Genomic DNA, 13684 nt, shown 5'->3' with positions numbered 1-13684 from the left:
AACTTTTAGACCGTTTTAGCAAGTTTTAGGAATCAAATATACAAATTTACTTGAAATATTTTTTTACGTGCTTTTTTGTCATTATTGTTGCTTATTATTTATTATTTTGTACTTTTTTCCCTTTAATAATGTTTATATTTTTAACTTTGAACTGAGTTTTGTGAAATATTGCATTTGCAAAGTATGCTTTCACCACCACACCTTAGTTATTTTCTAACTAAGTATTGTATAAAGGGAAGTGAATCTGAATATTGCGGTAGAAAAGTAAACAAATGAGGCTGTGAAATGGGTTTGTGTCTTTACAGACAGAATGTGCTGGACTTTGACTTTACTGTAACTGTGTACAGAGTCAGATCACACCTATTGACTCAGACATATACTATTAGAAATAAAACAAGGTGTAGCACAACTCACCCTAAATATTGCATCTCATATCTTCATATATTTTACATTAACTACAAGATACATTCTGTATGTTTCATGACAAATGCACTTTTGCATCATTGTGTGTGTGTGTGTGTGTGTGTGTGTGTTTAATGATGATTTTAATGCTTAACTGCAACTAGGGATGTTAAATAGTTTATTATAACAGGCGCAATCTCTTTAACGATTCACAATGTATATATCGTGTATAATTTAAATATAAGTTTAGTATTTCCGGTTTATAATAAAAGGATTAGAATAATAAGTGGTATATTCAAAGTTAAGTGTCATTGGGAAATTAAGTCTATTATAAAAAAAAATAATAATAATAATTTGCAAAAACGTACTAGTTTGTGAAAATGTAGCTATATTATGAAACGTTTTAAACAGTAATGGCTTTGTTTTTGTCCAGTATTACAAAATGGTTAAATACAATTAAAAAGTACATTTAAAAAATACTATAAAAACTATTTATTTTAATTAATTTCATCTCCTTTAATTTTGAGTCCCTTGTCGTCACGTCGCGCGACCGATGACGCAAACGGTGTGCGCCGGAGGAGTGTAGTGTTGACACAAGCGTCTGTCGGTGACAGGCGCAGGGATGTCAAAATAACTGTGGTCATATTTTCTCCGATAAATATGATCAAAAATCCTTTTCACTATTCTGTGATTTTTCTTTCGCACGCCTTTAACATAACGTTACGTCAATAAACATCGTAGCGGAAAACAGATATAAAACGGTGAACACGTAATTTTGCTGTGTCATATCAAAATGATCAATAACTCATGAAAAACAACAACAACAACAAAAAACAAGTGAATGAAAAATGTGGATTGTTCACCCTTTCAATCTGTCTATGAACACGAGGATTTTCGATTAAAATAAGGTATGTGCACACCATATATCATATTTAACTAATCTATTAAATATAGCATAATATTATAATTTATCTATGTTTAGATTTATAGAGTAGCACGCATCTAAGAATTAGACAACTGGCATCTAAAAATCTAAATTTTGCAATGGATGTTAATTTATGCTTTGCTTATGTACCACTAAAGGAGTGTATCTATAGCAATCTGTTGTTGTCTTTTCTATTATATGTTAGTTGCTTAGAATATAATGTTGCCCTGTTGGCTACTATTGAGCTTGGAGGTATCAGAGTAAAATATGTATTAGTGATGGGAGTACGGATCTGTTCAGAGTAAACTGGTTAATGTAAAGTTGAGTAACCGGAAGCGATGTCAGCATCATTTTTTCTTCTGATGTGATTGAGATGTCGAGAACAAGCATCACGCTGGAGGACGAGGAGAAGCAGAGATGCCCTGCTGGAGCCAGCTCACCCAACTTCACCTGCAGTGACACCCCGCACTCCTTACCCCGAAATCCCTACATTAAATTCCTTTACAAAATCCACGTTTAAACTTTCAAAGTTTTAGTTTACGGTATGATTTATTATTGGCTGCAGTTCAAGAAAACTCATGCATTTTCTTGAGCTCTATATGTTTGCAAACTTTAAGTTTTAGACGTGTGCATTTTGACATTTTACCTCACAGATTGAATTTGGAACCATCCGTCGTCGCTATGGAGACAAGCCCCTCCCCTTCTAGTAATGGAACAGGCCTCCTGTCATTGCCGTGGGAGATCGTTACCCAGATCGCCTCACATCTCCCAGCACAGTGTGTCATTAATGTGCTGCCGCAGGTGAGCAGTTTCAAATTCAGCAGACGTTTTGAAGCCAGAATGGTTCTAAAGTTTCTTTCACTAATTGTGTATGCAGTTCTTATTCATATTAATACATATATGAATATTAAGAATAATATTAATACATTTAAAGAAGTTTTTTGCTTATCTATGAATAATAAACAATTGTTTTTTTGCATTAACTTTATCAAAAAAACATTAAAACCTCAAAAAAACATCACAAATTATTTTTTATCTTTTTGAAAGAAGTATTTTAAGCTCACCAAGACTGCATTTATTTGATCAAAAATACAGTAATACTGTGAAATATTATTACAATTTAAAATGACGGTTTTCTATTTGAATATACTGTAAAATGTAATTTATTCCAGTGATACATAGCGGAATTTTCAGCATCATTCCTCCAGTCTTCAGAGTCACATGATCCTTCAGAAATCATTTAAATATGCTGATTTGCTGCTCAAGAAACATTTCTCATTATTATCAATGTTGAAAACAGTTGTGCTGCTTAATAATTTTGTTGAAACCATGATGAGTGTTTCAAGAGCCTTTGATGAACAGATCTTTTGTAGCATTATAAAAGTCTTTACTGTCACTTTTGATCAATGTAATGCATCCCTGCTGAATGAAAGTATTCAATTCATTAAAACCCTCTTGAACTCTTGCTCTCTGTCTGTGTTTAGGTATGTCAGACGTTGGGAAAGCTTAGTGAGGATCGCTTGGCGTGGCAGCTTCGGGCTCATAAACTCTTGAGTCCCGCAGCATCTTTCCCAGTCGGGCCAAAGGAGGGGTTTGATTGGTCCAAGGCCTGTTTGGAAATGGAGCAGCTGATTGGCTGCTGGACAGGGCTTGAGAATCAGGCAGAGAGACAGGAAACAGCTGGAGAGAGACAGGAAGAGGCAGTTGGTGGGGTGAACGGTGAAGCGCCGGCAGCTGAGGGGAACTTGGTAGAGATGCAGCTGGATGTCGATTTAAGCGGTGCAGCGGAAGCAGGAGAAGAGAATGTTCAAGTTCAATCCCAGGATGCCTCTGATAGTTCCCAGTTGATTGAGTCCTCCAGCACTTCTTCACCTTTGGAGCACGTCATCCTTCCTTCTGGCCACATTGCAGATGTGAATTGTGTCCTCCTGCTGGGTGGAGAAGAGGCGTTGTGCGCCTCCGGCTCTAGGGACAGAAACGTGAACCTGTGGGACCTTCGAGAGGGGCCCAGAGGCAAGTTAATGCATACTCTAGCGGGACGCGGGACCATTAGTACCCACCGGGGCTGGGTGTGGTGCCTGGCCTCCAGCGGACCTCTGCTAGCGTCCGGCTCGTTTGACAGCACCATCAGGCTCTGGGATCTTGAAGCCGGAGGAGCAGAACAGCGACTCATCCAGTCCAAAGCTGCTGTGTTATGTCTGTCCTGCGAGAGGGACATGGTGCTGGCCGGATCACATGATCAGAAATTAAGCATCTTTGACACCCGCGGTAAGTCGAAGTTAATGCACATTCCTGGTTTTATTGTGAATGATTTATTGGTTGTGAATGGTTCACATGTGAACAGTGTTCATTTAAGAATTATTTTTATATGATTGTAGTATTTGTTAATATTTTAAATAAGCTTTTATTTTTATATAGTCAGTTTTCATTTTCATTTTCATTTTAGGTTTTGGTCATTTTGTTATGCGCTTTGTCATTTTATTAGTTTTTTTATTCTTCAATTTATATTGGTTTTTATTATATTTCTAGATTGCTCAGATTCATTTTTATTTCAGTTTTAGTTTTAGTAGTTGCAGTACTTCAACAAGTATAATTTATAATAAATAAGTATTATTTAAATATGTTTTATCTAATAAATTTAATATATAATATTCAATATAATATTTGTATTTTATGTCAGCTTTATTTTAATTTACCGAAAACTATTTTTAATAGTTTTTGTTTTTTTTAAATAACAACATTGCATATCAATGATTGAAAATTATTTGCATTTTTTTTAAATATGTATTTTTAATTAATATTCATATTTAAAACACTAAATTTGGTTATAAATGACTGTTGCAATGTTAAATATGAAATTAAATGACTTGTGTTGTTAATGTACAGAGGCCCCAAAAAGTATTTGAACAATTAAGCCATAATGAGAAATATATACATGTATTAGCATTACATAACAAAATATCAATGCTTCTGCACTTTATACTTACAAATAACAACTAAAACACTATAAAGGTGAATTAAGCAGAATAAAAGGATCATGTGACACTGAAGACTGAAGTAATGCTGATAATTCAGCTTTGCATCACAGAAATAAATTACATTTTAAAATATATTAACATAGAAAACAGCTTTTAAATTGTAACAACATTTCCTAACATTACTGATTTTACTGTATTTTTCTTAAATAATTGTTTCGACTTCTTTCAAAAACATTTTAAAAATCGTATTGTCCCCAATGGCGTATATTTAAACATACACTTGTTGTATGTGCTTTAAAGAGGGCCAAATATTCTGTGAAGTCAACTCAGACACTAGCGCTGACGTCTCATTCATGTGATATAGCTGCAGATCCACTGGTCAAGAGTCTTCGTCTTCACAGTGATGCTGTGTTATGCCTGGCGTCTGATGACCAGTACATCTTATCAGGCAGTAAAGACCAAACCGTCGCTCTGTTTGACCGCAGGGCAGGGAAACTCCTGCAGAAAGTGAAGGTATGCACACACAAGCTGAAAATAAACGAATAAATCACACAATCAATCAGCTGATGCATTTCTCTGTGTCCTCTTCTCACATCTACAGCTGAGCTCCTACCTGCTGTCTCTGTTCTACAGCACTCGAGAGGTGTGGGCCGGGGATAACCGTGGACTCGTGCACACCTTCTCCATGCACAACAGCTCCCTGACGCCCATATCTCAGTTTAACATCCACAGGTCACTGGTCACAGGGGTACACTACTCTCCCGGTGCTCTCTACACATGCTCCTCTGACCGCACTATCAAGGTCAGTCTTCTGTCAGATGAGAATGCACTTAGCTGATCTTCATCCAAGGTTATGCATGGGCAGCTCACATCTCTTATTGGATGCAGGTCCACCTCCCATGTGCTCCACCCAAGACACTGTGCACCCTTCACCATCAGGCAGGAGTAAATGGGGTATGTTGACAATTTTATCCATGATTTATCTGTATGTTGGTCAATTTTATTTCTTTTTTTGTATATTCCCTTCAAGCTGTAATAGAATATAACCAAAATCTTACATCTTGCGTTCATAAATTTGGGGTCAGTGAGATATTTAGTTTTTTAATTAATCTTTTTTACAGCAAATATGCGTTAAATTGATCAAACATAAAGGCATTTATAATGTTGCAAAAGATTCTTATTTCAAATAAACGCTGTTCTTTAAACTTTTGTATTCGTCAAAGAATCCTGAAATAAAAGTATGACAGTTTACATAAAAATATGAAGCAGCACAACTGTTTTCAACACCGATAATATTAAGAAATGTTTCTTGATCAGCAAATTAGCATATCAGAATGATTTAAATTACAATTTAAAACATATTCAAATAGTAAATTGTAATAATATTTCACAATATTACTATTTTTACTGCATTTTCGATCAGATTTGACCTGTTTAAAACTGTTTAGATATTTTCTCTGGGAATTCAAAAAAAAAAATTTTTACATAAAAGAAAAAAATATTATGGCACAATTCAGAATAATAGGATTTATGTATGTTTGTATGTATTTTAGAAATAACTAAGCCTATTATTCTATAGTTGTGCAGTTATACTTTCTCTTTTTTGACATAATTTGTTAGTAACTTGCAGCTCAATATTCAGATGTGCATTTACCTTTTCGCCATTATTTATTACATAACCATGTGATAGTGGCTATTTTTTGAATAATCTAGTGAATTCAGTGTTTTAATCAAATGAACGATACATGTCATTATATTCTCTCTTTATTTGGATTTTGATGGATGCAAACCAAAAAACTGATTATTCAAAACAAATGAACTGTCTGGAATAAGTGCAAAAAGAGAATCACATTATTACACTTGAATAAAAAGACTAAAGACTCAAAATACAAATGCATTATAATTCTGATTGAATGAGCCATGTTCTAATCTAAGGCATGCATGCTAAGATTTACTGCGTCTCATAAATACTTGTGTTGGATGATACCACTATCACTCTTATCTAGCAGTTATCTGTACGGCCATGCATAAAGAAGTGATTTTTCTCTTCCCAGTTAAGTGTTGAAGGAGGAACGCTGGCCATCGCTTCCGGTGACATGAATGTGGAAATTTGGAGGCACAGATGCTGAGAATCTAAAAGCATTTGATAGCAGGGAACAACAGGATCCAATCAGTTCTTCAACTCTGCATTTCCAGGAATTTATCAATGCATTATTCTTTAATTTGTTTAATTTTAAAAAAAAGATGATGAATGTTTTAGGTGTCTGATACATGTTTCTAATGATTCTAGAAACTATATGACATTCCCAGTTTTTTCATCATTGTCTATGAAGGGGTCGCACTACACTTGCACACGCAGAGTCCAAAACATTTCAGTGCCTCGTAACACAGGAACAGCTTTTGTGATTTGTGTGATCATTACTTGAACATTTCAACAAAATCGATGCTTATAATATACTTAGACTGAAGACTCTCTGAAGCACACACAGTATAGTATAGTAAAGTTAAATGAGTACAAACAAGAATCATTATAAACAGTCTTGAGTATTTAGCTCTCTGTATGTCTAGTACACTATCTAGGAAATCCGTTATTTAAAAATGGTGTGATTTAAGTTCAATTTATATACTTGTCAATGTTCTTCCACAAGTATACAATCTACAAAAGAGGCACAGTGCTTTAAAACGGATGCACTTCATGACCAGAGCAAACTATTAAATATCCTAATTTAAAATGTGTATATTTATGAATGATGTATAGTTTTCATTGCAGACAGTGCTGTTGTATTGTTCTGTGACTGATTGAATGTCGCGTGATCAAATTCTCTTTCTTGTTGGTTTTTAATCTTTATAAATGTTCATTTTGATAATTCAGTTGGATTTGTGAAGGCGTCGTTCTGAACGCTGTAAATAAGCAGGGCTGTTCACAGCAGCACGCACGTCTTCTTGTCTCTGAACGGGTTGGAGGACGCGGCGATCCCGGTCAGCAGCGGATCCGCTCTCCGGTGCTCCTGACAGTACTGGACCAGCTGCGCTGCTGCTGCGGAGATCTGACACACACACACACACACACATGTCCTCATAAGTCACCCTCTCCTTGTAATACCTGTGTCATACCCATGTCATTATACAAAGTTGTGTCCTGATATGTCACAAACACACACACACACACACATGCCATTGCCAACATATGAGAGACATAATGCTATGGTGAAAACCTGTTATTTGGTTAACGCAATACGTTCCTATACAGGTAAAGCTGTCACCAAAAGGTACATCATTATACCTTATTTACCCCTAAATGGTACATTTTAGCGGGCTACTTTAAAAGTACACATTAGCCTAAGTCCTAAAGTGTACGTAGCTAGTTGCTATGTACACTTAAAGTCTTACTTAAAAGATACCTTCACTGAGGCGTTACTTTCAGTAAGGTACATTTTGGAAAGGTCACGCCTTCAGTGACACCACCTGTTTTACGGTAAAAACTGCATTTAAAAAAAATCTTAACGGGACATTAAATGTAATAACGTCACACTGACAGTTTTTCAGTGAAAAAGGACAAGGCTTGTGATGAGCTTTGAGCCAAGAAGTAGATTGAGTTTGTCTTTTTGGTTGTGTCAGTACCAGATGTAGAACCTCGGATTCTATCAGTGAATGAAATATAGCCTACGGCGTTTACTGTAAATGTAGGCCTAAGTTCATTCCGTAGAGCCTAGTTAAAATCTTGCTATACTCTTAAAAATAAAGGTGCTTCACAATGCCATAGAAGAACCTTTTTATTTTTCTACATGGTTCCATAAAGAATCTTTAACATCTGAAGAACCTTTCTGTTTCACAAAAGGTTCTTTGTGGCGAAAGAAGGTTCTTCAGATTATAAAAATGTAAGAAAGAGATGCTTCTTTAAAGAACCTTTGACTGAATGGTTCTTTGTGGAACCAAAAAATGGTTCTTCAATAACCTTTTAAAGCACCTTTATTTTTATATTTCTTTACTGCAAAGGTTCAGTAACCAGTTAGCGTTTTCTATCTTTTCTGACTCTCTCTTTTTTTTAACTATTTAATGGATTTGTTAACAGTTTATATTATATTATATCATTATATTATAATATATTAAATTACAGCCATATACACAAATGAAATTCTAAACAAGTCAGAAGATACGCTTTTTTTCTCATTTTTTCATTTTCAGCCATATACACAAATGAAATTCTAAACAAGTCAGAAGATACGCTATAATGCAAGAAGTGTTTTTGTTATAATTAATGCATCTCACCTTGATTCTCTGTAGTTCTGTCTCTAGTCTGAGCTGCTCCACGGCTTTCCTGGCCTGAAGAACATTATTGCTGCAGTATACGTCCATCACGGATGAACTTAGACTCTGAAAAACGTGTTTATATGAACCTGAACATAACAAATATTACTTGTACTATATAATGAATGAATAATTAAGTCTGGTAGATGATGAGTATAGCTGTAATGTTACCTCAAGAGTACATTTGGTGTGTTGTGTAGAGCTCAAATGTTGTTTCAGCGAAGAAGAGTTGGTGTCCAGCTTTTGGAGGCTTTTATGTCTCAGTGGGATGTTACACACACACACACACACACACACACACTCTGCTGGAAGCTTCAAAGCTCCTGTGATGTGGTCGAGTTCTGAGGTCACATCTACAGTGCAGAAATGTCATGAAAGTTCAGAAGTATTTGATTTCACTCTGGTGGTCATGAAACATCTCTTGAATTTGTTTAACTGTGTGCACAGAAGCATTATCATCCTGAAATAAGCTATCGTCCCGCTCCTGTTTTACAGTGTTTCTTAAAATTGCATTAAATGAAGTGTTCTGTGATTTGCCATCAATAAGCATTTAAAAATAGTGCATATTCCAAATGTCTTAATTTGTATGTAGCAATTCATATCTATATCTATATATCTATATACAGTATATATATATATATATATATACTGTATATAGATATATATATATATATATATATATTATATAGATCTGTGTGTGTGTGTGTGTGTGTGTGTGTGTGTGTGTGTGTGTGTGTGTTAGCAATACATACAAGAAAAAAAAATTGGTTTATATGCAATAAAAAAAAAAAAACAAGCAAAAAACTATAATAGATTTTATTAAGTCCAAATTATTCAAAAACGGAACAGAAATTACTTTTGGGTTCCACATATTTTTTTCCCAAATTTATTTTCCTGTTTAATGCATTAAAAATAATCATATATTAGTATTTAAAAACATTTTGGGGTCACTGTAAATACAAACTATATAGCCTACCTATGGCTTAAATAAATCATTTAAATAATGCATTAATTAAGTATTAATTTAAATCTGTAAAATATCTTAAAATACACAATATATTATTATTATTATTTATTGCAATACATTTTATAATAAAATATGCTCAAAACATTGATATATAGCCTGATGCTTTTACTGACGCTGCTTCTGTAACTGTTCGTTTATGCTCTTTCGGGTCATTTAGTCGCCCCTTTCATAATAATGGCAATAATGGCACCATAATATTCTGTTTTAATTCCAATCTCAGCGTGTAAATAAAACAAAAGCAGTCCTTTCCACTCAAAAAAAAAAAAAAAAAAAAAAAAAAAAAAAAAAAAATGCTTCGCGTTTTGTTTGTACCGCTGCGCTTGCCGTAGTTGTTCTGGAGCATGTGGATGGGCAAGTGTGCAATGCTTTGAGTAAGAGCAGAAATAACACAAATAAACTACACACCGCCTATTACATACATAACGGTTGGGGTGAGTGACATATATTGTACAGATTCAAATAAATAGAAAAAAAGCATGTATTTATATTTGCGTGTTGGCTTGTATAATACTTGATCAATAAAGTGTTTGATCTCAGCACTGGAACTGCGGATTCTGGTTACTCTGCAAACTGCTTTCATCAGATGACATACACACGATTTGTCAGAAAATAACAAAACCATGGTATTCTTTGAAATACCGTAGTATACGAGTGTTGAAGCCGGTTGAAGTATCAGAGTTGTACGCATGCTTGTGTTGTTGTTATAGTTGGGCGATCATGGCCGACCAGGCTCCCTCCGTGGCGAGGGACGCGGTGCTAAAGGAGAGCATCTCTCTGCCCGAGGACATGCCTCAGATTAAAGGTTATGACTTCAACCAGGGCGTGGACCACAGAGCCCTGCTGCAGTCCTTCCTCACCACGGGCTTCCAGGCCAGCAGCTTCGGCCAGGCTGTGCAGGAGATCAATAAGATGGTGAGGCTCCAAAATATAGAATTTTTTTTTAAACATTTAATGTTTTTGAAAATATTTGAAAGTCTCTTATGTTCACCAAGACTGCATTTAATCAATAATAGTTAAACTACAATATTGTGGAATGTTATTGCAACTTAAAATAACTATTGAAATATTATTCATGTGATGCAAAGCACAATTTCATCATCATTAATCCAGTCGTCAGTGTCACATGATGATATTATTATTATCAATATTGAAAACAGCTGTGCCACTTAATATTTTGTGGAAACTGTGATACGCTGCTATTCAAAAAATTGGTTAAGTATATAAGAGACTAACACTTTTATTCAGCAAAGGTGCAATAAATTGATCAAAAGTGTCAGTAAAGATATTTATGTTACAAAAAATTATATTTTAAAAATTGCTGTTCCTTTGAACTTCTATTCATCAAAGAATCCTGAAAAAAATATGAACTGTTTTTCAATATTGATGATAATAAGAGCATTAATAATTAAGCATCAGTAATATTATTCAGTTATTTCATAATCTCAGTCCTGTAGCTCTTAAAATCGTCCACTAAATGGCACGACTACAAGTGTTCCAGCTCCAGCGCTGATGGTTTGTAATGTCTGGTGTGTGTGTGTGTGTGTGTGTGTGTGTGTGTGTGTGTAGATAGAGAAGAGACTGGAGCCGGTGCAGGAGGAGCAGGAGAGCTGTGATTCACATTCGTCTGCTTCAGGATGCACCATTTTCTTGGGCTACACATCCAACCTGATCAGCTCCAGTGTGCGAGAGAGTATTCACTTCCTCACACAGAACATAAATGAACACCCGGCCCTGTGACTCTGAATAAGCACTATTATGTTTTATGATCTATTTCAGCTAATAACATCAGTCTAGGTCAGCCACTATCTATTCGGTTCTTATAAAGTGCTAATAATCTGTTAATTTTGATTGAGGTATTCATGTTTTTGTAGGTAGATGTGATAGTGACCACAGCAGGAAGGATTTAGGAAGACTTTATAAAACGTTTAGCACCCGCTTACCTCAGTGAGTTCATCCTGAAAAGCAAAGAGCTACGACAGCAAGGCATTAACAGGTAAGAAAACAGTTCCTCATTAGATCATTATGATTTTTATGTGGAATTATTAATGCATATAATTATATTTTGTGTCATAGAATAGGTAATCTCCTGGTACCAAATGATAATTACTGTAAGTTTGAAGACTGGCTGATGCCTATTCTGGACCAAATGGTGCTAGAACAAAAAACAGAGGTGAGAAATATTTTATTTTATTAAAAAAAAAAAAAAAATGTTCATGTTTAAATTAAATTAAATGATTAAATTAAAAGGCATTGTAATTTAAAATTAACATAAAGAAATTAAATATTAAATTGCATTATTCTATTAGATTGGGGTGTTTAAATATTTGTAAAAAATGGCAAAATTTCTAAAAACAATATATATATATAGATTTTTTTTTTTTTTTTTATATATATATATGTATATTTATTTTTATTTTATTTATTTAAATTGTGTTGTTAAATATTTGTAATTTTTGGGGTTTTCATTTGTACTATGATTGCATGAGTGTAATGCATTTCAGTTTATTAAACAAATAATTATTTAATGTGGCCCAGCATTTGACTGAAGTTTTATTTTGTGAGACTGTGCAATATTGGCTAAATGTCTTTTCATCAGGGCACACACTGGACACCGTCCAAAATGATCCACAGACTAGGCAAAGAAATCAACAACCCAGACTCTGTGTACTACTGGGCTTATAAGGTAACGCTTGAATTAAACACAAATCACCTTCACCTCGGTTCTTCCTCAAATTGCAAAAAGTCTGTTAAGTCATCAAAAGTCCTCAAAGTCTGTTAATGATTGTCTGATTGTCTCTCAGAATGACATCCCAGTGTTTAGTCCCGCCCTCACTGACGGCTCATTGGGTGATATGATCTATTTCCACTCATATAAGAACCCTGGCCTGGTGCTTGACATTGTGGAGGGTGAGTCGCTCAAGATATGATACGAATGCAGATCTGGAGATTGTTTGACAGTCGCATTCATAACTACATTATGGTCATTTTGTATACTTCAGATATTCGGAGGTTGAACAGCAAGGCTGTGTTTGCCAAGAGCACAGGGATGATCATTCTCGGAGGAGGACTCGTCAAACATCACATCGCCAACGCTAATCTCATGGTAAACACATGAACCCAAAAAACAAGTCTAAAAAATAACACACAGTGCTTTTCTCATCTGTTTTCATCCTTCTTAGAGGAATGGAGCAGATTTTGCGGTGTTTGTCAACACTGGTCAGGAGTTTGACGGCTCAGATTCAGGCGCTCGGCCAGATGAAGCCATTTCTTGGGGAAAGATCCGCATGGACGCCTCACCTGTAAAAGTAAGATTCCCATATGAATCATACGTTAGCATGCTCTTGTTATTATATGTTGCCTATTATAAATCTTATATATACAGCTCATACACTCATAGAACGTGATGATCTGGTTAACTGTGTCGTTGTGTTTGTGTGCAGGTCTACGCTGATGCTTCTATAGTCTTTCCACTTTTAGTGGCTGAAACTTTTGCACACAATGCTGACAGGTTGATCAAGGAAAAGAATAGCGACTGAAGGTGTTTTTCTCTTGTAAAACCTATTTAAACACTTCACCCCTCCTCGCGGTCTTCCTGTTTTCTTGTTTCTCAGTGCAGATGTTTTTGAAGCTCTATTTAAATGCATACAATCGTGTATAATTATCCAACATCTTAGTTTCTTATGGGCTTTGTGTATTAATGTCTGGTAAAATATGTTAAAAAAAAAAAAAGTTTTAACAAATTATTATATAAAATTTTATTCTATTATTATACATTTTTCTTTTCTTTTTTAGTTTACCAGCTTCTATGTTTAATTTTGTACCTCTTTGAGATGGTACAATGTGTATTTTATTGTATTGCATCCTTCACTGTTATGCACATCTTGTGTGCTGTTTGTGGATTTTAATTTGTCTGTTTGTTTATGCTCTCACCTAATTTTCAGATGAAAAAATATAAATGTCACCATGGAGACATTTATTCCATAACCTACGTTAGTTTTAAATTATTATATGACTGTTAAAATACATGGAAAATAAATTTTGTAA

General features: G+C 34.8%; 3 protein-coding genes across 6 annotated transcripts; 2 read left to right on the top strand and 1 right to left on the bottom strand.

Annotated features, from left to right (window-relative positions):
- Window positions 1–965: 965 nt before the first annotated feature.
- On the top strand, window positions 966–7176 carry fbxw9 (F-box and WD repeat domain containing 9). Of its 3 annotated transcripts, XM_042718200.1 has the most exons (8): window positions 966–1310; window positions 1701–1803; window positions 1974–2128; window positions 2812–3595; window positions 4670–4818; window positions 4907–5107; window positions 5194–5259; window positions 6360–7176. In XM_042718200.1, the coding sequence occupies exons 2-8, from the start codon at window positions 1701–1703 to the stop codon at window positions 6432–6434; spliced, it is 1533 nt and encodes a 510-aa protein (XP_042574134.1). In that variant the 5' UTR covers window positions 966–1310; the 3' UTR covers window positions 6435–7176. The 3 variants fall into 3 exon arrangements, with proteins under 3 accessions (XP_042574134.1, XP_042574121.1, XP_042574129.1); XM_042718187.1 differs by lacking the exon at window positions 6360–7176 and having other exon boundaries at window positions 1701–1799; window positions 1970–2128; window positions 5194–5347; XM_042718195.1 differs by lacking the exons at window positions 966–1310; window positions 6360–7176 and having other exon boundaries at window positions 1318–1799; window positions 1970–2128; window positions 5194–5347.
- Window positions 7177–7216: 40 nt separating this feature from the next.
- gng14 (G protein subunit gamma 14) lies at window positions 7217–9113 on the bottom strand. 2 transcript variants are annotated; one of them, XM_019064841.2, is made up of 3 exons: window positions 8785–9113; window positions 8575–8679; window positions 7217–7352 (listed from the first exon to the last, which is right to left on the bottom strand). In XM_019064841.2, the coding sequence occupies exons 2-3, from the start codon at window positions 8659–8661 to the stop codon at window positions 7227–7229; spliced, it is 213 nt and encodes a 70-aa protein (XP_018920386.1). In that variant the 5' UTR covers window positions 8662–8679; window positions 8785–9113; the 3' UTR covers window positions 7217–7226. The 2 variants fall into 2 exon arrangements, with proteins under 2 accessions (XP_018920386.1, XP_018920387.1); XM_019064842.2 differs by having other exon boundaries at window positions 8575–8702; window positions 8785–8868.
- Window positions 9114–9931: 818 nt separating this feature from the next.
- Window positions 9932–13373, top strand: dhps (deoxyhypusine synthase). Its single transcript, XM_042718176.1, is given in 10 exon segments — window positions 9932–10071; window positions 10348–10552; window positions 11207–11368; window positions 11512–11633; window positions 11714–11810; window positions 12237–12323; window positions 12442–12547; window positions 12640–12743; window positions 12820–12945; window positions 13081–13373. Coding segments are annotated over 9 exon segments (1095 nt in total). The 5' UTR covers window positions 9932–10071; window positions 10348–10357; the 3' UTR covers window positions 13177–13373.
- The last annotated feature ends 311 nt before the right edge of the window (window positions 13374–13684 follow it).

Source organism: Cyprinus carpio, chromosome A3 (genome assembly GCF_018340385.1).
Source record: "Cyprinus carpio isolate SPL01 chromosome A3, ASM1834038v1, whole genome shotgun sequence".
Lineage (NCBI taxonomy): Eukaryota > Metazoa > Chordata > Actinopteri > Cypriniformes > Cyprinidae > Cyprinus > Cyprinus carpio.
Note: the sequence above shows the minus strand (reverse complement) of the source record. Positions and strands in the feature narration are given on the sequence as shown.